General features: G+C 36.3%; 1 protein-coding gene across 2 annotated transcripts in view; it reads left to right on the top strand.

Annotated features, from left to right (window-relative positions):
* The window catches only part of dom (domino helicase), an 896,769-nt gene that overhangs the window by 508,000 nt on the left and 361,546 nt on the right, over window positions 1-27,223 (top strand). For both annotated transcript variants that reach the window (XM_090388005.1, XM_090388004.1), the window contains one exon: window positions 12,983-13,150. In XM_090388005.1, coding sequence (XP_090244131.1) covers window positions 12,983-13,150 — 168 coding nt within the window. The remainder of the gene's footprint in view (window positions 1-12,982; window positions 13,151-27,223) is intronic.

Here is a 27,223-nt window from a genome sequence, read left to right as displayed (position 1 = left end):
ATGGGGGAGGGGGTTCTTCCCCCTGCCAGGAAATGGGTTTAAAGAGGATCCTGCAGGTGGCGCTCTACTCTAGTTCTGGGATGCTTCAGTGTTGGTCTCTTTCAGGAATTTCATCAGACGAGAATTTGTCTTGTCTGGGGTAGTTTTCCTCAAGATAGTTGTCTTCTCCTTTTCCTGTGAGCAACTTTGATTGGTCTTTTGGACACTAATGGTGCGTTTTTTTTTTTTTTTTTTTTTTTTATATACTATTGAATTTTCTTTGATTCTGGTTTGAGTTTCTCCCTTGTTCTGGTTCATCCATTCCTTCTAAGTTTAGGCTTTTCTATTGAGTATTGTTGTCTTCCTGCTCGACAGATTGTAGTGCAGTAATTGTTTTCCATCTTGTAAATAGTTGAGTTCTTGTGTATTCAGGAGTCTGGATTCTTAGTTAATTGGATTGTACTGTATATTTGTAATGAGGCTCGCTCTTATGTTGTCATAGTTTTTACATTCATGCATCACATGAGTCCATGATTCGGGTTCTCTGCAAGTACAATTTCTATCTTCTGTTATGCCTAGCATGTCTAGTTTTTCCTTAAATGGGCCACGGCCTGTTAGTAGACACATGTTCGGGTGCATTTTTGTCACTAGTGGAAGAAATTTATGCGTTATTGCTCCTTTGGTGGTTTCATTCCTCCTTCTTTGCCAGATTTCTGTTCGGAATTCATCTATCCTTTTTTGTTCCCTCTTCCAGCCACTTGTCACATCAAGGGTTATGCCACAGGTTGTAATTGGGATCACTGTTGTGATAGTACATTAGTCCCATGCGAGCAACTTCCAGGTCAAGGGGTAGTGCAACTGTAATGACATGGAGTGCCACCGTTCTAACTGTGCTACTCGCTCTAGTAATTGTAAGTAGCATGTTCCTCTGAATTGTTTCCAGGATTTTCCTGTTTGTACTGTGCTGGTTTTCGTCATCCATACTGGCGATCCATACATAATTACCGGGATGAAGAGGGTTTTGTAATATGGGGAGGGGGGGGGTCTTTTTATTTAGCCCACAGTCCTTACGCGTGATTCTTGCTATAAGTGCTGTGTTTATGTGAATCTTCTTCCTGAGGTAGTTTAAGTGTGGTTTAAACGTGAGATTGCTGTCAATGATAATTCCTAAATATTTTATCTCGTTTGATAATTTTACTGTTATTCCTTCTACTTTGATTTGGGATGGCCTGTTTAAGTTTAGTTTTCCTTTCAAGAGGGCTGAGTTGGTCTTTTCTGGTGCTAGTTTTAGGTTATTTAGTTTAACCCAATCCTGTAGGATTTGCAGCGCTCCATTTGCTTGTTTTTCAAGGTTGGCTCTTGATTCAGCCGCTGTGATTAGAAGTATATCATTGGCAATGGCCTGGACCTTAACCTCCCCCAGGTCCTCGCAGAGAAAGTCATCGAGGGCAAAGTTCCACAGGAGCGGCCTCAGGACAGAACCCTGGGGGCAGCCCCTGCGAACTGCACATGATAGGCTGGAAAAGGGCTCAAGAATCTGCACCTCCATGTCAGTGAGATAGGACTTTACACAGTCGAATAGATTTTTTTGGAAGGGCTGCAGCACAAAGACTCGCCAGGACCCTCGGCCACCAAAGGGTGTCGAACGCCCCAGCGAAGTCCACCACGATCACCAGGAAGTACTTGCTGGTACATTGTGCAGCTCTGTTAAAGAGATCTTGGATCGCATCAGTAGTAGAGGTTCCAGATTTGAACCCATATTGTTTTGAGTTGCTAAGGTTTGCTTCCGTGTAGTGCTGTTCGATTCTCTTTTGTAGTAGTCTTTCCAGGATTTTGCTCACCGTCGATAGCAGGCAATCGGTAGGATGTAGGCAACTCCAGCGGTTTTGTAGGGCTTTTTGGTATCAATTTTAAGATGGCTTTTTCCCATTGTGTTGAAAAGTGACCTTGCTCCGGGCACCTATTGTGTAGTCGTAGTAAGAGTTGGGGGGATGCATTCAGCAGTCTTTTTAATCATCTCTGGTTCGGTTAGATCTAAACCTGGGAATTTTTTGTTTTTCGTTCTGCCCGACGCTTCTTGGAGCTCCTCAAGAGTAAACGGCGGTGCTTTGCCATTATTTATATATCTTTCATTTGTGTGGCATATCTCCTCCTGCTCCACTGTGAGTTCTGTTGGCAGTTCCACGAATATTGCTGCAAGAATATTTGCAACTGAGTTCTCCACGTTGTGGCCAATGAGCCTTGTGGAATTTTTGTTGCCATCATCACGTCTCCTCTGGGTAGCTTGCTAGTTATGATTTTGAACACCACTCCCGAGGGATCAGTGTTTCCTGTTGTTTGGACGAATCTCAGCCAGCATTCTCTTTTGCTCTTTTTGATTTGGTCATGACTCCCTGGAGGATTTCCGGATTTTCCATCTCTGATTGTATATATCTGTGGACTTCCAGGTAGACCTGTTCTTGGCTGCTTAGTTTCTCTTTGAATTTGTCCCAGTCAGCTTTGCGGATGTTGAATCTGTTCTGCATCTGTCTTATAATAGGAATCCTTTCCAAGCTTCTGTTTATGGAGTATGTGATTGTCCTGGGGTCTGAAGTTGTCCAATTACTTTGCACTGTCCAGTCAGGGATGTAATTTTCAATATTCCTTGTCACCAGGTTAACATCTATGGTCGATTCCCACAGCATGTTTGAGAATGTTGGAAGGCAGTGAGTTTGATTAATAACAGTAAAGATGGAATTTGATAGAAAGTCTTCTAACTTCTGTCCATTCTGACCGGCAATTTATGACCACTCCTGTAATTACTTGTTTCCAGCTAGGATTCACTGGATGTTTTCTAGATATGTTGTAGCAGAGTCAAATTCTACGCCGGATTTACAATATAGCGCGATTATATAAGTGGTTCCAACGGATGTGATCAGCCGGGCACAGGCTGCCCAGGGTGTGCAGAGCTGTTGGATTTTAGTGAAAGCTATGTCTGGATTCCTTACTATAATTGCCGCCCAAGGCGTACCTTCTGTACAGTGCACAATTTTGTATGATATAGGGTATCCCCCTCACCTGCTTCTGGTGTGTGTGTGTGTGTGTGTGTGTGTGTGTGTGTGTGTGTGTGTGTGTGGTTCCTGCACTATTACAGTATCAGCATTTTCCTTGTCTGCTTTCTTTCTGATCTGCTCCACCACTGCTCGGGCTCGCTGCGTGTTTAGTTGCTGTACCTTTAGGATCCCGGTTTAGAGAGTGTCCCCATAATCAATCCTGGCCTGGTATAAACTTTTTGTTTGGATGTTTGTGCAGATGTATGTTGGGCAGTTTGCATCTCTGATTGAGTGTGCATGATCTAATTTTAAGCCTTTGCAGTTGGCGCAGTTTGGTTCGCTAGCTTTATTCGGGCAGTTTTTAAATTCGTGCCCTTTTCCCGAGCAGTGGCCACAGGTAGATTCCTTCTGTGTGCATGTACAATGTGTTGTGTTGTGTGGCCATGCTTGCAGCAGCGAAAGCATTTTGGTATCACCACATGCTCTCTGAAGCACAGACTACTCCACTTGACATAGATTTGAGATTGATCTTTGATGACTTGCCATGCAACTGTATGACTCTGTCATACAGTTGCTATCTATTTCGTTTCTTGCCTTTGTTTTGTATTTAGGCATAACTGTATTTTTTGCTTCCTTGTCTGGGAGGTCTTGTTTGAGATTCTTTCTAAAGATTTCCTGGGCTAGTTGTTCTTGTGTAAGTGTCGTTATTTTGGTGTTTGTCAAGATCTGCTCAGCTTCCTCTTTTCTTGCCATTTCTATCACCACTCCCTGGTTTCTAGTTTTCCTTATTGACTTGATTCTTGTGCTTTCAAAGTCACTCTTCATTTTTTGTTTCACCTTTTGTTTGATTTGGTCGCTTGTATTTTTCCCTTCTGTTGGTCTTAGGATTACTAGATTTGGGGTCTGCAGCATTGTTTTTTTCTTCTGAGCTTGGTCATTGGTCTTGTTTGTGTCCTCAGGGAGTGTGTTCCTCAGCACGTCAGCATATGATGGAGTGCCCTGTAGCATTTGTATATCTCCATCAGCCTTGTATGTTTGTAGTGTTGCAGTTGCTTTTTGGTGTTCTACAATAGTTTGAAGTAGAATCGTTTCTAGCTTTGTCCACTGAAGGACTGTCTTTGCTCTTATTTCAGAGGAAATTCTGCTGCTGTTATCTTGCATTATGGTCTCTAATGCAGCTCTGAGCACAAGCATTTGGTTATGCACCGAGCCTTGGGGCAGGATGGGGTCCAGGGGGAGTTCTTTTTCTGCTTGCTTCAGGTCTTCTATTTCTTTAAGTTGGTTCTGGTGGTTCTTTAGCCTCGCTGTTACTCTTGGTTTCCCTGTCATATCTTGCATTTGGTATTTTTCCTCTGTCTGCTTCTGGTTATTGCGCCTTGTGTATAGTCTTCTGCCCTATCGTTGATGTTCATGTCTTGTTCCCTGTCTTGCAGTGCCAGTTGGCTATATGGTTGGGTTGGGTTGGGTTGTAACCATTCATCATTTCTGTTTCATCTGCCTACATTTGCTCAAATTTCGTTATAACAGGATATCTGGTTTAATGGGGTTGAAATTTTTTTTCTTTTTAAAGAGGACTGAAAATGTTCCCGAACGACACCAGTGTCAGGTCCGTGTGATGATTTGAAACCGCACATCAACGTTTTGAAAATTTTTGAGCTATCCCCAGAACACAAGTGGGGGGTAAGAAGTAGCCACAGGTGAGTGTGGCCCTAGATGTTGAAATGCGCAAAGCAAGTGGTGGTGGTGGTGACGAAGCTACTGCCAAAGGCTGTATATGGCAACCAGGAGCTCTCACTAATAGAGGCTTAAGCATTAACACACACATGGGGGGGGGGTCATCTTCCCCACTCAATAATGCAGATCATCATGGTCACACTCTCCAGTTCAAGAAAAATGGGTGAAACAGTATGTGTGGCGTCGCAGGCCATCCGAGTGTTGCATGCCGCAGTAAAAAATAGTTCTCTACACTGAGTATATGTTCAAAGCACATGATTTTACACAATTCAGCGATTTATGGCACAGTTTGGTGGCGCAGTCTTTCAACTCAGTTTTAAATGCAGTTTAAGCAACTTCCCAGTCCAGTGTAAACTACCAACGTGGCTTCTGCTTTATATCAGTGCCTCTCTATGGCCCTTGTGCCAGCCACATGGTGACCATTTTAGTCTGACAACAAAGGACACTGATAGAAACGCTGGTAATTTACTAAATTCCCAATAGATAATAAAACTAATCTCTCCTGCGGAATCCTCCAGATAAGCTCTTTCAAGTGGAACACTTTTTTAAACTCATTAGACATTTTAAACACTTCATTTCCACAAATTGAGGAGCACGAAATAACGTGTCTGATCGTAACGGCAGCCATGGCTACATTCTCTATATCCGTGGTTTCAGCCATCCACAATAGATCTTGGAATGTATCCCCTGCAGATACGGGGATCTCACTGTATATAATTTTGGCATATTGATGGGCAGCCACCTCATTCTTTCTTCATCATGCCAAAAAAAAAAAAGTGGAAGATTTTTCTTGGAAAATCTTTAAACCACCAGAACCCCCCCTCCGCATTATAGCATCATCTCTGTGAACCCAAATAAGAATATCATGTATTCAAAATTTACCACAAAATTTAAATGTTTGCATATTATTTAGATTTCATCATTTTCACTACAAGCAACAAATGAGAGAAAGAAATGTCACCGAAACAGCTTTTTACTAGACTGTGCATAAAACCACCTAAAATTTGGTGAGCATGCATGCTTAAAAGATGTTATCAAGATACCATTCACACTCTCTTTAGCTACTCTTTTGCATTGAAGAAATATAAGATCACTTACCTTTTTGGTCAAACTGAAGCAAGTAAAAAGAAAGGATTGTTTCTGAATGTGTGTAAAACTAAAATTATGGTGATTGGTTATAATCTCGATTCCAGTAAAGTGAAGGTTAATGGATATCAAAGAAGTTGATGAAGTTGATTACTTAGGGTCAATAATAAATAAATATAGTGACTGCTCAAACGATGTAAAGAGATGACAGACAATTGCTAAAATGTTGGTCGCTGATCTGATAAAATTATGGAGAGATCATGATCTGCCCCTAAAGGTGAAACTGAGAATCATTGATTCGTTAATTTTTCTAATTGCCACTTATGGATGTGAAGAATGGAATCTGAAAAGAGTTGACAGGAAGAAAATTGAGGCATTTGAAATGTGGTGTTACAGGAGAATACTGTGTATTTCTTGCTGGAATTGAAGAACAAATGAGTGGGTATTGAATAAAATTGGCAGGTCTAAAATTCTTATTCATAGCATCAACAAAAGAAAACTCAAGTTTTTTGGTCATATAGTAAGAAGGGAAAACTTTGTTGTAGAATATAATGGAAGGAAAAACCGAGGGAAAGAGGTGCAGAGGAAGACCTGCAACTAGGTGGAAGGATGGGATCTGTGAACTTCTTGGTGTGACACTTTGCGATGCTACTTGTAAGCACACGATTGATGCAGTTCGAGGAATTTGTTGGTGGCCACAACAGCTGCTCAGGGAACTATGTGACTGGAAGAAGAAGAAGAAGATGAAAATATCATAATGTGAACCCAATAATACATTGGGGTTTTTTTTTTTTTTTTTTGGTAATTCATTTCAAGACCTCGAAAGTTGAAATTTTCACCATATAACTAAGCTGTTTATCCCTCTAAAGGGTCATTTTTATAATGTAAATTGCTCTACTCTTTCATCGTTATCATATGTTCTGTTATGAGAATGAATTCTGAATGCCTTTGTTATATTTTTCTAAAACACATTTCTGGAAGTCACTACCATAAAACGATTTGCACTTTCCAATTTATTGGACTTTTCTGTTAGCACAATCTGTTATAAATGGGTATCAAACTCGATCTTATTGCATTTGTGATAATACTGATAACTGGAATTCTGTGGGTTTTTACATTACGGTATTATGGTGAAATGAAATCTTCAATCATATAAAAAACATAAATAATTTTTTAGAATCTTCTCCTCATTCCTATTTGCTTATTACAATGGTGAAGGGAAAGTAACCAATCTGAAATGCAAGTGGTGGCAGTGCTAGGAAACGAACAAAATTGATTTAGAAATGAAGATGATTAATTAAAAAGTATGAGGCAGGACAAAGTTTGTCATCTATTGCATGGGAATTAGGTCTTTCTGCTTCAACAGTGAATACTATTTTAAAGGACAGTGAGTGTATAAAAGAACATGTTAAAGGATCAACACATTTGAGATCAACAGTGATCACAAAACAGCATTCAGGTGCTGTATCGAAGATGGAAATAATATGGATGGAAAGTCAGATTCAGAAGCAAGTGCCCTTGAGTCTACTGGCCATTCAAGCAAAAGCAAGAAGTATTTATGAAGACATTAAGAATAAGTATTCCAAACACAAAGCCAAGTTCGTGGCAACGGGTGGTTTACTATGTTCAAGCATCGTCTGGTTTCCAAAACATTAACGTATGCAGTGAAATCGCCAATGCCAATTCTGCATCTGCAGAGAAATTTTGTGATGCGTTCGAAAAAAAACCTTCTAAATCTCCACAGCCCTCAATTTCCACAGCGGCTTGCTTATCAGCTGGAGAGTTAATTCTTTCAATGATGCTCAAAAGGTAAAACTTGCTAACGTTATGCCTGTCTCCTCTCTCTTTTTGTAATTTTATAATTTTGAAATATTTGTAATTTTGTACCTGTTTGTAATTTTTGTTTCGATCAAATTCAGCGTGCATAGTTGCGAGTGCTGCATAAGCATTTAGGGAAATTCCAACTTACGTTGAGTTCAGCGGAATGTAACCCTTGCGTAAGTTGGGGAATGTCTGTACGGTAAAATAGTAAATAATAAATTAATAATTTTTATGTTTATATGCTATGACAGCTAAATAGGATCAGAGAGGTTTACAATACAGAGACTAAAACAATATTTCCCTATTTTATGTATTTGAACACATACATGCAAACTGTAATAGCACATATAGTTAATAATGTGCAGTGGTGTTCTGGGGCCTGGTGCATCTCATCTAGCCCTCTTTTGTACAGTCCTGTCCATACTTAATTAAAAGATGCACTTTTACCCATTCTTACAATTAATAATCCTTGAAAACTTAAAATCCTATATGCACTGGTAGATAACCTATTCTGAAAGGCTTCCTTTTGAAAAACCCAAACACAAAGCATTCTGGTTGTCCCACTTCCTTAAAAAGACTTTTCTAAAATCTTAAGATGGTCTTTGCTGGTTACAACTTCAGGCATGTTCGTAATTAACCTTAGCTTCCAAACGTCAGGAGAAGGGGAGCCTATTGTTCTCATTGTTTTTAACATTTTAATTGATAATACAGTATTTGCACATGCTGAATTGACATTTAAAAATATATATTTAATCTTACTTTTGTTGCCAAATATTAGTATTCTATATAAATTCTATTTGCAAATGGTGAAAATATATGAACTACAGTATAAATATACATGGCATTATCACATTTCACTGTTGCGAGATTACAATAAATTGTTTTGGAAGCACTTACAAAAAGTGCATTGAACCTTGCTGAGGTGATCTTACCTGCTCTGCTGCTAATGCCATCAAAGATTGCTGGATTTTTTAAATAAAATGCAAAAGTACCACAAAGTACCAGTGTGGAACCACATCAGCATTGTGTATGATCTCAATAAACTTTAGTCTGCTTTCATAAGTTGTTTCTAAAAATAATTTCTTTCACTATCAGATCAGTGTAATGTAAATAGGATAGATAACATTTCAGTTCTTAATATTTTCCAACCTAGCACTTGTTTAAGAAGGACATCATTCTTCAGTCAAAATGTCGTGTAAATAATTCCAAGTCTGGGTGTTTTTTTTTTTTTTTTTTTAACTGGAAACTCTGCGGGCATCACTCAAGACTGGCTGACTTTGCTGAGGCATGAAAAAAAGCTCTTATAAAGTAGTTTATTTGACATTGCAAGAGGATTTGAAGCCATGCTTTTTCCATGCAGCACAAGAAGACAAACAACTTATACTATACTAGCCACAGGGCTAGCTTTTTCTCTTAGTTTTCGGACAACTTTTAGTTTGATTGATTGAAAGTGTCACCTCGATGTTAAAGTCATCCAGTGAGTACATGTTTTATTTAATTTTGTAAGCATTGAGCAGTCCAATGGTATATGAGCTGTGGGAGAGTTCTGTTCAGCAGTGTGAAGTGCTTTTTGGTAATAGATGTAACTGAGCTGTTGAAATAACTTAGGTATAAAAAAGAAACAAAATAAAAAATATTTATCCAAGCAGCAGTGTACTTTGCCATGCTTTTCAATTTGTGTTATTGGTAGCACTTACATAAGTGCTACCTAAAATGCCCCAGAAAGTGGAATAGTTATTTAATTTTTCAGTGACCGTACTTATTTAATCGTTTAAGATTAAATAAGTACGGTCACTGATTAAAGGTCAAAGCCATAGTGAAGGAATATTGAAATTTGCATCGATATCATTTGAACAGATGTTTAAAGTGGTTTTTTTTTTTTTTTTTTGTTACTACCCATGCAGTATATAAACTTTGGTAGTTCTACTTTTCTTATTCGGTTTCAGTAGCTCAATCTTGACTTTCTTGACTTGTCTTCAGTTTTAAGTTCGATTGTATGTGTATAAAATTCAAAGTTCAATCACTTGATCACATTGTTATGGCTACTAATATATGCACTATCCTACCAAATGAATGGTACTCTAGTTAGGAGCAACATCTACAAATGTACATATACAGTAAACCCCCGCTATTCGCGGGGGTTACGTTCTTGAGAAATGTCGCGAATGCCGAAAACGCGAATACTGAGTTATGGCTCCCATAGTAGTAAAGGGGTTCCGTTCCAAAGTATGAAATATATAAGAAAAACTAGTCTAAAATTTTGTCTATGTATGTATTATGTACCTTCATAATATGACTATGTACATAGACAGTACATAGTGAAATGCAAGCATATGACATCGAAATGAAAATAAGAAACAATTTAATATTAAATGTAATATTTATTAGAAATTTCAAACAAATCTTTCAAACCATCGCCTTTGCTAGCAAAAAAAACCTATCCTACCAGTGCTATCACTAGTTTCGCTTAAGTGTTGATAAAGGAGTTTTGCCTTTTCACGAATGATGAGTGAACTTAACAGAATTTTATTTTGAGTTCGGTCTTCTATCCACAGATTTAAAGCGTTTTCCATTTTTTCTAATTTAATGTCACGAGTTACAGACCAAAATTTTTGAAGCAATTAGCGCGTTTTCACGGACACTACGGCGGATTTTTTCTTCCGATTTCTTGATTGATCGTACCGTTGACTCATTGATTTTATAATGTTTTGCCACTGAGGAGACACTTTCACCATTAGAAATTTTGTTTAATAACTCAGTTTTATTCGCTAATGTCATCACCTTTGATATTTTCACATTTCCCTTGTTATTTGTAGCCATATTTTTGTACGCGTTAGAAAGAACTTGTCCACAATAAAGTCACTTTCGTCCGTTAACATTCTAGAAAAAGTCTGTTTTACACTGCAAAACGGTAGATTTATCACTTTTGTAATCATATCAATTTATAAATTTATTCAATTTATAAGCATATAAATTAAAAACAAACGACGAAAACTTCCATTACAAGTGCATAACACATACTGAACAAGGATTAGCGAAAAACATCCACGCTCGCGATTTTGTCACCCCTCTCTCCCCACCCACTGAGCGCTGTTTTGATCGGGAAAGATAATTTTAGCCACGCCCATGTTTTTTTTTATGGCAGATAATATTCACGGCGCTTTAAAATTCACATTTTTTTTTTTTTTTTAGGTTTCATTTTATATTAAATCAGCGATCGCGAAACCGCGAGTACAGATACCGCAAATAGCAGGGGTTTACTGTACACATCTTGAAGAAATTAATAGATTATTAGCCAAAACAGTCAAGTTTCAAGTTGTTTCAGAATGCTGTCAAGGTGTCTTGGAATGCTTCCTATTAATTTATAGTAGAAAGTTGGTGGCATTGTGCTCCACTAGGAATGAGAGCTGTGTTGACCTTGCCCTAATTCTGTGTTCCAATTCATTGCAAAATGTTCAGTTGGGTTATGGTCAAGGCTCGGTCTGGTCACTGGAGTGTTCCAGTTTTATTCCCTTAAAGCCACACATTCATAATCCTTACATGGAGCTTTGTCATGTTAAAATCTGTAAACAATTGCAGAACAACTGTACCATTAGAGGCACCACTGTTGGAAGGGGAGTCATTTGATCTTGTGTGGTTGGTTTGGATTGGTTGTTAAAAGTAACAGGGAGCCCAGCCTGTTTGTGAATTCTCCAGAGAATTTGTGGTTTTACTAATAGGTGTAAAGGCCACTTCCATAACATTGCCCCAATATAGGGCACACGAAATAGTTCAGAACATCAGTGTTGACCACAGCATTCATGATTCCATGCACTTCACCAGTGAACCTTGTCCACAACACAAGATGTGACTGTGACTTGTCCTTCGGCTTCAGTGATGGGACAACACCCTTTGTTCTGAGTGTTCTCTAAGCATACCTCCTACTCAGGCATGTTCATCAGAATAAATGAGCATGAATATAGAATGAATCTTCACTCCACAGGACTGATTTCAGGTTTATAGTCCAGGTTCTGTGTGTAGCCTACAAACCTTGCTGTGAAGGTTTCTAGGCTGCAGCTCTTCTATTAAAATTCAGGCATTCTTTTCATGTAAATGCTTACAGATTTGCTTCTTGCTGATGTCTACACTCTCAGAATCTCTAGATCAGTTTCTCACTCTTTAGTATACCATGGAGCACCAAAATCTATTTCCTAATTTAGGCAGAGCAGCAGGCTGAGAGAGGGAGAGAGCGCATGCGTGCGTGTTTTACATTTTACTGTGTATAAATATTAAATTTGTGCAAAAAATTATCCAGAAAATAAACTAAAAAAAACACAGACAGTGTAAAATTCGGTGAGTTTTACAAATTTATTCCTCAGTACGGAATCCCAAGAGATAAGTATCTGAATTGTGAAACACTACTCTAGGATCTGGTGGAAAATGAGATAATCTGCTGTCTCAAGGCACCCTGGTCATTCCTTGGATCCTTTGTGTTACCTTACGTTTGTCTCCTTGGAAATGCTTAATTCTTGAGCAATAGCAAGTGTGGGCATTTTTTCCCTACATGACATCCAGCTATCATTCCTCCCTCTGATAATCTGTTTGTCTATTCTCTGTGTACTTATAGTAGAAATTGTATGTACATTTAGTGTACATATTTAAAATGAATTAAAGTCTAATCATCAGTCACCTTAATAGACCAAAATATATGCATATTTCATAGCCACCTACAGATTTTTGCAATCAAAGAGATTTCCTGTGATGTAACTTTTGATAGGAGATAGCATATATAAAACTTAATTTTAGTTGTTTGTCCTATGAGCAGTGATCCTAGAATTTCATATCTGACATTTGGTTCATGAATTGTTTCAGTTAGATAAATATAACTGAAACAATATTTCAGATAGTATGTAAAACTTAATTTTAGTTGTTTGTCCTGCTGTCTCAAGGCACAGCTCTTCAATGAAAATTCTAGTTTCTGCCTCTAGCTAATGTTATCTTCAGACTCAAAATCTCCAGGACACTGTTTCTCAATCTTTAGTTATTTAGGGAGTACCACAGTGTATTTCCTAATCTCTATAGTTTGCTATCTCAATCCTTCAGTTTATGAATTGTTTCAGTTATGCTGTGCTTACTGTAGGAGCATGTTGTTATCTAAAGCTACTCTAATATTAAAGATGGGGTCTTAGATGGGCCTGTAAATTGGAGATGTCAAACCTGCCATAGAAATTTTAAAAACTTTTTTTTTAGGATAAAATCATATTAATTATTTCTTTCCTTAATTATATTGATACGTGTAAATACTGATATTCAGTATTAGGAATTTATATTTTCAGTATTGTATTTTGTAGGCTCTAGGCATGGCAGAAGAAGAAATGGATGTTCAAGCTGCTCGAACTGCTAGAGCAGAAGCTGCTGCTGAATTAGCAGAATTTGATGAATCAATTCCACTAGATACAGACAGTCGAGATGATGAGAAATCACCAGCTGAAGAAGAATTGGACAAATTGATGGAACAAGTATGTAAATTTGTGTGAATATTTAACTGTTGCAAAGTAAGAAGTTGGAATAATTTAACTTTTAGAAGAATTAATTTTTATTTGAAATGGGCGTGGAGTATAGCAGTATTTTAACATAAATTATATATATGTGTGTGCTTGCATGTGTGTGTGTGTGCACGCACGTGCGCCTTTTGTCTTCATCAACTCCTTCCATCCACATATAACAACTCTTCCCATTGGATTACAATTTCTATGTAAAAAATAAATCCATAGATTAAATATAGTTTTAATGCATTATTATTAGCTTTAGATAGTCCATCATGTTCACATGTATTTTGATATGACTCATGAACGTGGCGTCACTTGTGAAGAGATACATATGTAATAAAGAAAAGAGACTTAGAAAAAGAAAGTATATGGGCAAAGAGTAATTAATTTTATGCAGTTATAATTCAACTGAATGGCTAAGTCTAGGGAATGTATAACTATAGTTCTATTAAGTGCTCTATAAAGATAATTAATTCTAAGTCTTATTAATTAATTGATAAGGAGATGACTGTATATTTACATTTCACTTCTATTAATCACAAAAAAAAGAGAAAAAAATCAATTAACTTAAGATAAAAATAAAATAAAATGTGCCTGAAATGTAACATACTACGTATATTAACTAACCTGTTTTAATTTTATGAATAAAATCCTCCATATACCTGTAGTATTTTCTGTTTTTGTTTCAATTTATCCAAGTTGTTTGGGAAGATGATTGTTTAAATTTCACCCTCTCCCACCTACCCTAACTTCATTCCCAATTAAATAAATTTTCTGTTTATACACTTATGGGACAGCCACATAAGGTCAGAAAATTTCGAAATAAAAAGGTACGAGAACATTATCATATTTAAGCAATCACACAGACTTGACCAGTCAGCTGTGGTATCATATATGATCTACTAAATCTTTTGACCTTCCAATTCACTCCTATCGTTTCCTATATATTTAATAATTTAACCCAGTATAACAATCAAAATCTATAAAACATACCTACATCTTTGTTTACTTCCACTTGCCTTTCTTCCAACATTCTCATTGTGCCTTGTGCATCCTCTCTTCCCCACCTGAAACCAAACTGTCCTCATCCTTTCATGTTTTCCTTCATTCTTCTATTTAATATTCTTAGCAGTAATCTGAATGGCAAAAATGCATGATCTATCAGACTTTGAAAAGGTCTTATTTGTATGTCCAAATTATGCACCCGTGATGAGGTCTTGAGTTGTGTTCGGGAGCCACAATTCAAGAAATAAAAGACCTAAATGGCTTGTCAAAAGCATTTGTATCAAAGGTATTTAATGATTGGAAGGCAAGAAATTCTTTCATATCTCAAAGGTGTAAATGTGGCAAAAAAAAAATACAATGCTTGAAGAGCAAAGCCACCATACTCTAAGGAGTACTAAAAAATAGGACATCCACTGTACAGTAAATAACATCTGAATTCAACCAAGTCCCGAATTACCTTATTTCCACCCGTATGTGTGCAGGGAATTGAAGGAATTGGGTATTGGGTATTAGGACCTGTCTATTAGGAAGCCACTTCTTTCAGAAGAAAAAAAAAAAAAAAAAAAAAAAAAAAACACAGAAAAATCCACTTGCAGTGGTGCCAAGAATGTCGCGATTGGACAGTGGAACAAGGGAAGAAAGTCATGCGGGCAGACAAATCGTGATACCCTTTGTTTTGCACTGATAATATGGTTCTTCCATGCAAGAACTCCGTGAAGTGATGGACCTAGCTTGCCTTGTCAAGCTAACCCAAGGATCTGGAGGTGATATGGGGAATGTTCTTTTGGCACAGACTGGGTCTGTTGATACCGGTGGAAGGTTGAATTTCATCTAGGGAGTACCTGAATTTTGTATCACATCTACTGCAAACTGCAACATTACACTTTTATTCCAAAGGTGATGGCCACTTTATGGATGACTATTCAACACACATTGTGCCAGAATTGTTGGGAGAACATGATACAGATTTCCACCATCTTCCCTAGCCCCCACATTCACCTGATCTCAATCCTATTGAGAATGTATGAGATGTACCAGATAGAGCTATTCTGCAACAAAGTCCTCTTCCTTCATATCTGTTGCAGCTATGCGATATTTTGCTGGAAGAAATGTTACAATCAGAACCAAAATACAGTAAACCCCCGCGAATAGCGGGGGTTATGTTCCTGAGAAATGTCACAAATACCGAAAATGCGAATAGTGAGTTATGGCTCCCATAGTAATAAAGGGGTTCCATTCCAAAGTATGAAATATATAAGAAACACTAGTCTAAAATTTTGTCTATGTATGTATTATATGTATCTTCATAATATGACTATGTACATAAACAGTACATAGTGAAATGCAAGCATATGGCAATCAAATGAAAATAAGAAACTATTTAATATTAAATTTAATATTTATTAGAAATTTCAAACAAATCTTTCAAACCAGCGTCTCTGCTAGCAAAAAAACTTATCCCGCCAGTTTCGCTAAAATGTTGAAAAAGGAGTTTTGCTTTTTCACGAATGATCAGTGAACTTAATGGAATTTTATTTTGAGTTCGGTCTTCTATCCACAGGTTTTAAGCCTTTTCCATTTTTTCTAATTTAACATCACGAGTTACAGAGCAAATTTTTTAAGCAATTAGCATGTTTTCACGGACACTACGGCGGATTTTTTCTTCCGATTTTTTGATCAATCGTACCGTTGACTCATTGATTTTATAATGTTTTGACACTGAGGAGACACTTTCACCATTAGAAATTTTGTCTAATAACTCAAATTTATTTGCTAATGTCATCACCTTCTTTGATATTTTCACATTTCACATTCCCTTGTTATTCGTAGCCATATTTTTGTACGGGTTAGAAAGAACTTGTCCAAATAAAGTCACTTTCTTCCGTTAACACACTTGAAAAAGTCTGTTTTAGACTGAAAATGGTAGATTTATCACTTTTGTAAGCATATCAATTTATAAATTGATAAGTTTATTCAATTTATAAGCATATGAATTAAAAGCAAACGACGAAACCTTCCATGACAAGCGCATAACACATACTGAACAAGGATTAACGAGAAACATCCATGCTCGCGATTTTGCCACCCCTCTCCCCCACCCACCGAGCGCTGTTTTGACTGGGAAAGATAATTTTAGCCACGCCCAATTTTTTTTAATGGCGGAGAATATTCACGGCATTTTAAAATTCACATTTTTTTAGGTTTCATTTTATATTAAATCAGCGATCGCGAAACCGCGAATGCAGATACTGCGAATAGCGGGGGTTTACTGTCTTATGGAATCCATGCTGCCCCACACACTTGCATTTGAAACAAAAGCAGCCCAATTCGATAATGAATAAAGGTTCATATTTCTTTTGGCCAGTGTATGTATGTGCCTAATTTTTTACCTTCAGATCAGCCGTTATAGAACTAAAGTGAAATCAGTAATTTACTCATTTTGCTCCACTTAGATAATATACATCAAGTTAAAATAAAATAGCTGATTCTTTCTCTCGCTGGGTGGGTGAAGTGCCTGCCTGGCAACCCAAAGGTCGCGGGTTCAATTCCCACCTTGGGAGGTGCATTATGGCCACAGAAGCCAATGGCCCAACTAACAAAAAAAAAAAAAAAAAGATTCTTTCTCACCCTTTAACTCATTTCATGAGTGAGTTTATTGGTAGCAGTGGGCTCTATAGAGAATTTTTTGTACAGTTTTGAAATTTTGTGAAAATGGAAACTCTATATACAGTGGAACTTCTCTATTACGAACTTCTATTTAACGAATTTCTCTATATTACGAATTTTTTCGCAAAACATTGCACCTTGAAACGAAATTACATGTAAAATTAACCCCATATAGCGAAGTGTTAGTCTCTCTATAACGAATTTTTAAAAATATACGACCTCCTTCCCTCCGAAATTACGCATTAGCATCTGGAATTAATCATTCTTTTAGTGAATACTTGTGGTCATTGACGCCCGTAGGAAGGTCTTTGTTTCATTTTTGTTACAGTTATAAAACCAAATGGGTTTTCTTAAAAGTGGTCATAAACTTTACAATAAATAGGATAGATTTGTAAATTGATGTTGGCTCAGGGGAAAACGAAATTCGCTGCGGTAAGCCTTTAGCGTGCTGCGGCGGCAATACATAGAATGATGGCACAGTCGATTTTTAGTAACGAACGCCTACTGAGTGACATTCGCTTCTCACCTCAACCGTACCACGTGACCTTCCTGTCAATCATTATATGATATGTCCGTTCTCATCTAATTGGACTCCTAGTAGATGGTTTTCATGAAAAAAATTTTTTTTTTTTATTTAGTTCTTTTAGAACAATTTGTCATCAATCACATAGGCTATATGCTCTTGTATTTTTTTTTTTTTTTTTTTTGAAAAGTAACATACAGCATACATTAACCGTAAATTTTATATATGAATGAAAGTCGTATATTTCTTCAAAGTGATTGATAGGAAAAGTCACGTGATACTGTTGAATTGGCAAGCAAACGTCATTGAGTAGGCGGTACCTGTACTAACAATTCACTATATGGCCAGCGCAGCGAAGTTTGCGGTGTATGTATCGGCAAGAGCTACAGTCCAGTGATTTTTACATTTGGGGAAAAAATGTCGAAGAGAAAATGTTTAAGTATTAATGATAAAGTAAAGATCCTTCATGATATTGACCAGAGTTTTAAGAAAAAAGATATTGCGGAGAAATATGGCATACCTGCAAGCAGCTTATCTACGATTTTAAAAAATCGAGAATCAATTTTAAATGCAATTGAAGGAGCAGCAGACAAGAAGCGAATTAAGTTGTGTATATACGAAGATGTTGATAAAGCTGTTCTAAAATGGGTGCAAATGATACGTGAAAAGAATATACCAATATCGGGTCCAATAATTAAGCAACAAGCTCTGAAATTTGCACAGTCCCTGGGACATACAGAATTTAATGCGAGCACTGGGTGGCTAGATAAATTTAAGAAGCGCCACAGAATTGTGGAAAAGGTTATTTGTGGAGAAAGTGTTAATGTAAGTGAAGAAGATTGCAACAGTTGGAGGAACAATACCTTAAAGAAGATTTTGGAAGAATATGAACCTAAGGATGTTTTTAATGCTGACGAAATGGGTTTATTCTTTAAATGTTTACCGAATAGAACTCTTGCTTTTAAAGATGATAAATGTTTTGGCGGAAAACAAAGCAAAGAAAGAATCACTGTGCTAGTTGGAGCAAATATGACAGGAAGTGAAAAATTAAGACTTTTAGTAATCGGAAAATCAAAAAACCCAAGCTGTTTTAGAGGCACAAAATCTTTGGAAGTTGACTACACCTTTAATAAAAAAGCATGGATGACCAGTGATATCTTTGAAGACTGGATATTAAAACTAGACAAGTGTATAACAAAAGAAAAAAGGAAAATCGTGTTGGTAACTGACAACTGTCCAGCATATCCTGACAGTATTTCTGCCAAACTTAAAAGTGTGAAGTTATTGTTTTTACCACCAAACGTGACTTCAAAACTCCAGCCAATGGACCAAGGCATAATTAAAAATTTTAAATTTCATTATCGAAAGAGAATAATAATGAAGATTGTCAATGCGTTATCAGAAAATAGAAACTTGGAAGTTACAATTAACCTTAGAGATTGCATCTCTGAACTGGCAAAAGTTTGGACAAACGATGTCACTGAATACACTATTCAAAATTGTTTTTCGAAAGCGGGATTTGCATTGAATGCAGAAGTCGAACATCAACTGGATGAACAAGATGAACTGCCCCTTTCACAACTGAAAAACTTTTGGAAAATATTAGAATCGTCCAGAAACATCGAAAATGAAATAACACTGGATAGTTATGTTTATGTAGATCAAGACCTGACTACAACAGAACATCCAAATGAAGATGAAATACTACTGAACAGTGCTAGACACGACCATGATCACGAAGAAATTAACGATGACGCTGAAGACACATCAGAACAACCCGTAGAAAAGCCAACTCAAGAAGAAATGATTAACGCTTTTAAAACGGTTCGTATGGGTCTACAGTTTTGTGAAAATGTTCCTGATAATGTTTTTAATGCTCTGAACAAATGTGAGGTTTTCTTTGAGAATCAGACATTTTTTAATTGTACTGTGCAAACGAAAATTACGGATTTTTTTTTAATTTGTGATACTTACTGGCGAAAATTGTGTAAGCGTAATTTAAATAAGTGTTTTTGAAATAAAATACATTAAAAATAAATGTAGATCCATTTTCATTTTCTAATTAAATAAAAATTTCTAATAAAAAAGATATTCTCTGTATAACGAAATTTCTCTATAACGAATTTTTTCGCTGGATTTATAGAATTTGTTATAGGGAAGTTCGACTGTATTTTCTTTAAGGTATTAATTTGTTCTTATTTGGATTTACCCAACACAGTGAAATTATTGTCTGAAATAAAATCAAAGTTTTTTTTAAAATTTTGAAAAAAAATCTGTTTATTATTATTTTTTTTTTTTTGTGTAGTAATATCATGTACATCTATTTATGTATCACTTGATTCAATTTTATTAACTTCTGGATCTGATTTCCAGAGAAATTCTTTTGTTTCGATTTTTGTATGCCCAATTAGGACAACTGAGATGAACAGATATAATGTCTTCCTCCAACTTCCAAAGCTGTTTTCACACTGCCCATCTATTATGAACTGCCCGCAGTTAATTGGGAACACAGATAGAGATGACAGCTAATACTGGGAAAAAAGTGACCTTCAAAACATAGATCTATAGATGTACTCCTGAAAGGGTTAACACATTTAACCAATTTTCATTCAGTTCATTGGTAATCTCAGTAAACAGTCAAATGAAGACATGCATTGATAGATTTAATTATGTGAACAATTAAATATCAGACATTAATTAATAACATTTGATATTACATACATGATATGGTGCATACAGCATATCATGCTGTATGCACCATATCATAGGCAGCTTATAGTATCATGGTTTTGTTAGCTTTTGTTAGTTTTATTATTTCAATCAATCATGAAATATAAGCATTGCAGCTGCTAAGTATAATTAATCATCAGAAGTAAAAAGTAAGAATTTTGTAGTACATATGTTATTAATATGTGTTTAGTTTACATTTCCTTTCAGAGTGGAGAAGTGTCACTTGCATTTTGACCTAAAAGAGACCTTTGTGCTTGAGATTAGCTTTTCTTCCAAACCCAATTGTTTAAATCATGCTTAAAATTTGTAGTTTGATTAGTGATCACTTTCACAGAAAATCTGCAAAAGTGGAAATATTTGTCTTTGAGATTCAGTAAACTTCCAAATGTGTGTGTGTGTGTGTGTGTGTGTGTGTGTGTGTGTGTGTGTGTGTGTGTGTGTGTGTGTGTGTGTGTGTGTGTGTGTGTAACCTTAAAACAAAATAAATTTGAAGAATCATGCACAGTGTATTTTCTTTCCATGATTTTCCCAATTGTTTTTCTTTTAAAAACAATTTTAGGAAAGTACAGCATTAAGAATTCACATTTTTCTATTCTAAATTCACTAAATTGCTTACATATAAAAATATATATATATATATATATATAAATTATATATACAGTCATCCCTTGATTTGCATGATTTCTCTGCCTGCGCGATTTTTGTTTATGAAGCTTCAAAAATGGGAATGAAGAGCAGATTTTGAAAATATATTTATTTTTTTTAGATGATTGAAAATATATTTATTTTTTTAGATGATTGAAGATTTCATTGAAGGAGAAACACATTTCACCATAATAACGTAAAATCCCACAGAATTCCAGCAATTGGTATTATCGCAAATGCAATAAGATCGAGTTTACTGCATGTTTATAAGAGATTGCACTAACAGAAAAGCCCAATAAACTGGAAAGTGCAAATTGTTTTTATTGTTTTATGGTGGTGATCTCAAGAAATCTGCTTTAGAAAAATATCACAAAGGCATTCAAAACTGATTCTTATAACCAAACATAGCAATAAACGGTGGTGTGTTTGTCCTGTTACATTTTTTTGAAACAACTTCCTCGTTCGGGAACCCCCCCTTCATCAGTTATTCTACAGTAGTTGTTCAAACAGAATCTTTTTTCTTGTCTATATAAAATGTGTGTTTAATTAGTGCCTAAAATGAAGAAAGCTACAACAAAAAAATTTTAAAATTTAGAAGAAAAATTAAAAATCGTTAAGGAGTTAGAAAATGGCAAAAATGTTGTGACATTGGCCAAGAAATTCAGCTTAAATGAATCTGGAATTTGATGAATTAGGGAAAATGCTGAGAAAATTAAAAGTTCAGTTATCTGTTCCACTTCATTGGCTGCAAAAAACATTATAAAAGTGAGAAATCCATTAATAGAGAAAACTGAAAAATTACTTTCTGGATAGAAGACCTTAATCAAAAGAGAATTCCTCTTAGTTCGGATATTATTCATACCAAAGCTCTACAACTTTTTAATCGATTACAAGAAGAAGAAGCCGGTCCATCCAATGCAAATGTCTTTCAGCCAGGAATGGTTGGTTTGAAAATTAAAAAAAAAAAAAAAAAATTCGATATCTTCACAATCAAAAATTAACGAGCAAAGCAACCAGTGCAGATGCAGAAGCTGCTTCTGTGTATCTGAAAACTTTCAAGGATGTTACTGCGACTGAGGACTATCTAGCAAGTGAAGTGTTTAATGCTGATGAGACCGGCTTATTTTGGAAGCGTATGCCAAGCCGAAAATTCATTTCAAAAGAGAAAACCAATCTAGGTTTCAAAGCTGCAAAAGATACGTTAACACTTTTGTTATGTGGAAATGTAGAGGGTGACTTTAAGTATAAACCACTTCTAATTTATAAGTCAGAAAATGCTCATGCTTTAAAGGAATATCTAAAAGTTCCTTACCAGTTCATTGGAAATTGAGCGAAAAAGTCTGGATGACAGCTAAAATCTTTGAGGATTGGTTTTCAAATTGCTTTTGCATTGAAACAAAGAGATGTTGCCTGAAGAAGAAGGTAGCATTCGAAATCTTGCTCATTCTTGACAATGCACCCAGTAATCCTGCACATTTGTCTGATCTGAACCCAAATGTAAAAGTTGCCTTTCTTCCAGCAAATACAAGTTCATTAATTCAGCTGATGGACCAGGGTGTTATAGCTTCCTTTAAACTTTATTACGTAAGATTATCTTTTCCACAATTGGTAGAAGCCATTGATGAAATAGGCAGTCTTTCAATTCGAGATTATTTGCGGAATTATAACATTCTTGTAATAAAATATTGAATTTTCATGGGGTGAAGTTAAGAACTCATTCAACAATGAATGCAGTATGGAAAAAGCTGTGGCCACAAAGCTGCACTAAAGAAGGTCGAAATGTCAGAGGTAGTTGAGATTGTGAGAATTGGCAAAATGATTAGCAGAGAGGGATTTGAAGAACTGGAACCAGCAGATATCACAGAATTCCCCAAATCTCACAGGGAACAATTATTAGTGGATGATATTTGTTTGCAATGCGAAGAAGATCATGACAAAAATGATAAAAACAAAAAAGATGCACACAAAATTTTGACCGCAAAAACGAGACTAGTGAGTTTTTAGGACTTGCAAATCAGCTTAGTCAAGAAGCTCTAGATATGGATCCCAATTTGAAAAGAAGTTTGAATTTTTGCTGAACATGATTGATTACCTTTAGTTCCTTATGAAGAAATTTATAGAGAAAAACGTGCTTCTAAGCAAACAATTTTAACCAAATTTTTTTCAAAAAGTGCTGGATACTTTTATAAGTCTATCACAGGAAAACAGCGACGAAGAAGCAATGAATTTAGGTTAAAAATCTAGTGGTAAGTATTACCTCTAGATTAGCAAGATTAATTTTTTCTTACTGAATGAAGACAATTTTTTTTCAGTTTAAATTTTTTTTTTTTTTTTTTTTTTTTTTTGTGTGTGTGTACAGGTACAGAACCCTCATTATGTCATATAAACTACGTTTCACATGGCACTGTGTTTTCGCGGAACGTAACTCTCATGCAAACCGGGGGGGGCGGGGAGATGATTGTATTAGGAGGCTGATTACACTGTAAACATTTTGATGTTACCAAAAATCGTGTTTTTATTATTGTTTTTTTTTTTTTTTTATTTTGGACATAGTCTAAATTCTAATTCTGAAAACCCAAACTGGTTTAATTGTCAGGCAGCTCTTTTTTTACAAACAGTAAGAATTATTTTCTTGGATATACATCCACATATATGCAACTACTTCCTTTGTGACTTACAAGTGAGTTAATTTTACAAGTCCAGATGTGTTTAGACATGTCAAGACCTGCAAGTCAGTTACTATATAAACTTGCAAATTGTTTCTTCTGTATTCAGTTGTTTCCTAGTGGGATCAGGCATACTAGTATGCCTGACCCCACTAGGAAACAACTGCTTCTACTGTAAAGAGGTACTAATTTGCCTATTCTATTCTATGACAATGACAACTTCCCTTCGCCACAGCTATTTATACAAAATGAACTCACTGATCTCATGAGAGAATAATCGTAAGTTTAGGGACTCCTTTGGATAGATTTAATTCTCATGAAAGAATTAAATCTACCCAAAAGGAGAGAAATATTTTTGTTATATGCTGAAAATTCTGTTACCTGAGAGGAAAGGAAGTTCAGCACTAATTGTGGTTGCAACTAATACATGTAAATTTTGAGATCTGTTTCTTATTTATTTTTAATAAATAAGAACCCAAACTTTGAAATCCAAGAACGGTATTTTCAATGGTTTCCCATTTTTCTGAAGAAGGCTCGGTTGCTGCAATATATAAATATTGCAGCAACATCCCTGCAGTTGTGAAGTTTTTTGGAATTTTATACCAGCAAACAGACTAGAAGCTATTTATTGTTGCCTCGGTGAGCCTTTTTTGACTCATCGAAGCAAAGCTTCAAGTGAGTTCTCCTTCATAATGGAAATAAGTATGCATCCAGATGGGTAAAGTGCCTGCCTGGCAACCCAAAGTTTGCAGGTTCGAATCCTGCCTCAGGCTTGGATCAGAGTAAAATGCAAAAACTTCGGGAGGTGCATTATGGCCACAGAAGCTGATGCGCCAACAAATAACAAAAAAAAAAAAAAAAAATCCTATAGCCCATTAGTACACAGATTGTGACTGTCGACTGTGTGTGTGTGTGTGTGTGTGTGTGTGTGTGTGTCGTTCTGCCAACAACTTCTTTATAAAGATATGCCTTGCTTTCTGTGCAAGTGTCCAACAAAAAACAGCACAAAAACTTTTTAAAAAAATGCACCAACCACAAAATAAGTAAGAAGTGAACACTGGGAAAATAAAGTGTGGCTACCAAGACAGTCTCTAACACCAAGTTCAAACAACATTAAAGATCAGCCACTAGTAGATCTCCAGGTGGGAAGGAGCAGCAGTGCGTAGCACACGCTTCTTGATTAGACTGGGGTTCGAGCCCGTCACCACCAAATACGGAGGATGTGGAAAGGTCAGAGAATGACCACTGCATATCCTGGAGCAATATGGTCTTAGTTGCCAGTGCTCCTAAAAGCCGAACAACAAACAAACAACAAACTAGTAGATCTAAACAAAGTACTATTACCTCCTCTATAAAAAGCTAGATTTAATGAAAAAGTTTGTCGAAGCCCTGAATAAAAAATGAAAATGTTTCAAGTTTGATTGCACTAAATTTGCATCACTTATACAAGAAAAAATCCAAGTAGGAATTTTTGTTGGACATCAAATCTGAAACCTGCTGCTATAGAATTTTGAAAAATCCACGAAACAATCTAAAAAACATACTTGGACCGGCTTTAAAAATGTAGTATGCATTTTTTTGGAAACAGTAAGCACCTGGATTATAAGGTCATTGTACGTGCCTTGAGAAGTTGAAAAAACCAAGCTGCAATATATGTGGAAATTTATGAACATTAAATGAAGAGTGATGGGGGGAAGGGGGGTGATTTGATCAAGATGTAAAAGAAATGGGAGATAAAGGTACCCAGGGGAAAGGAATGTCACTATGATGGCTGACTACTGCTGGATGCTAAAAGAGAAATCTATCTGTGTGTTTCTATTTTTACTTATTTTATCAATATTTTTATATAAAAATAGCCTATTTGTAAAAATTCTTACATTCTAGAACAATTTTCAAGTAACTTTTGAAATTTCCATTAAAAATAACATTTGGATTATTTTTATCAGCAGAGAAATTTTCTTAAAATGCAGACTGGTGTTACGTCCTCCCAAAATAACAATGCCAGACTTGTGCAGAGAAGAAATATCCATGGATGCATATAAATTTTGAGGCGACACAGGAGCCTATGGCAGATATAAGCTAGTCTGGTCAAATCACAAAGGAGGTTAGGCAAGCAAAGGCAGATTATGAGAGATCTTTTGACAAAGGATGCTAAGAAAAACAGCAAGGATTTCTTTACTTATATAAACTCTAAAAGGAAGAGGATGAATCAGATTGGTCCACTTCATATATCGATGGTTTGACTGTTGATGATGCTCAGATAACAAAAAAACTGAATGAGTATTTTGCTTCTACATTCACACAAGAGGAGTTATTAAGGAAGGAAAATGTCAGAAGGTTATCAAATTGTAGCAAGGTGCTTAATGGTTTTTTAATAACTGAGAACAAAGTGGAGGAGAAATTGCTGAAGTTAAACATAAGAAAGGCACCTGGGGTGGATGGGATCTAACCAGTTATATTAAAGGAGCCAGCAGAGGAACTAAACAAACCCTGAGCCATAATTATGAGCGCATCCTTGGACTCACTGGAGGTCTGTATGGACTAGAGATGTGCAAATGTGTACATGGAAGGGTGACATGAGTAATTACAGACCAGTTAGTTTCACTTCTGTTCTGGGTAAAATAATGGAGTCACTGGTGAAAGATACATAGCAGGATCATCTAGACAAGACTGAAGCAATAATTCAGACACAGCATGGGTTTGTTAAGGGAAAGTCTTGTCTGACAAATTTGATTGGATGCTATGATGTGGTTACAAAGGAACTGGATGAAAAAAAAATAATTTTGATATCATATGTGTGGATTTCAGGAAAGCTTTTGACACTGTTGCGCATGGAAGACTACTGTACAAATTGGAGCAGAATGGTATTAGGGGTAAGTTGCTACAATGGATAAAAGGGTGGTTGAGTGGGAGAAGACAGAGGGTGGTAATCAGTGGACAATGCTTTTCGTGGACTAATGTTATTAGTAGAGTCCCACAGGGTTCGGTGTTGGCCCACTGTTGTTTTGTATATTTATCAATGATATTGTTGAAGGTATATCAGGCTTAGTGTCGAAGTTTGCAGATGATACAAAGGTTGGCAGGATTTTTAATGACAGTAATGGCAGTGTGCTTCTTCTGCGACAGGATCTAGAAAATTTGGACAGATGGGCTGAGAAGTGGCAACTGAAGTTTAACATTGACAAATGCTGATTTTTTTTTTTTTTTAGGAGCATTAGCAACTAAGGCCATATTGTTCCGGGAAATGCGTTGGTCATTCCCTGACCTTTCCGCATCCTCCGTATTTGGTAGTGACGGGCTCGAACTGACAAATGCAAAGTACTGCATATGGGTAGAAGTAACCCTAGAGGAACATACCAACTGTGTGGTACTACACTTAGGGTTGTAGAAAATGAAAAAGACCTGGGAGTAATTGTGCAGTCAGATATGAAGTTTTCTGAGCAATTCAGACAGGCTGCAAGAGCAGGTCATGGGGTTTTATCAGTGATATACAGGAATTTTGCTAGCAAGGAAAAGGGGGTGATTATCCCTTTGTATAAGGTAATGGTCAGGCCATGCCTTGAGTACTGTGTACAGGTCTACAGGCTTCATTTTAGGAAGGATATGGATTTGCTTCAGCATACAGAGAAGGGCAACAAGGTTGGTGAGAGAGAAAAAGGTATGATCTTATGTAGAAAGGCTTAAGTTCTGCAAGGTGATCTGATTGAGATGTATAAGGTCTTGAATGGGTTGATCATGCTGAGTTCTGATGGGATTCTTCTGCTTGCTCAGATTACCAACCTGAGGAGAAATTAATTCAAATTGAGG

The sequence above is a fragment of the Mastigoproctus giganteus genome, chromosome 13, assembly GCF_048544385.1.
Source record: "Mastigoproctus giganteus isolate SK-2022 chromosome 13, ASM4854438v1, whole genome shotgun sequence".
Taxonomy (NCBI): Eukaryota; Metazoa; Arthropoda; class Arachnida; order Uropygi; family Thelyphonidae; genus Mastigoproctus; species Mastigoproctus giganteus.
Note: the sequence above shows the minus strand (reverse complement) of the source record. Positions and strands in the feature narration are given on the sequence as shown.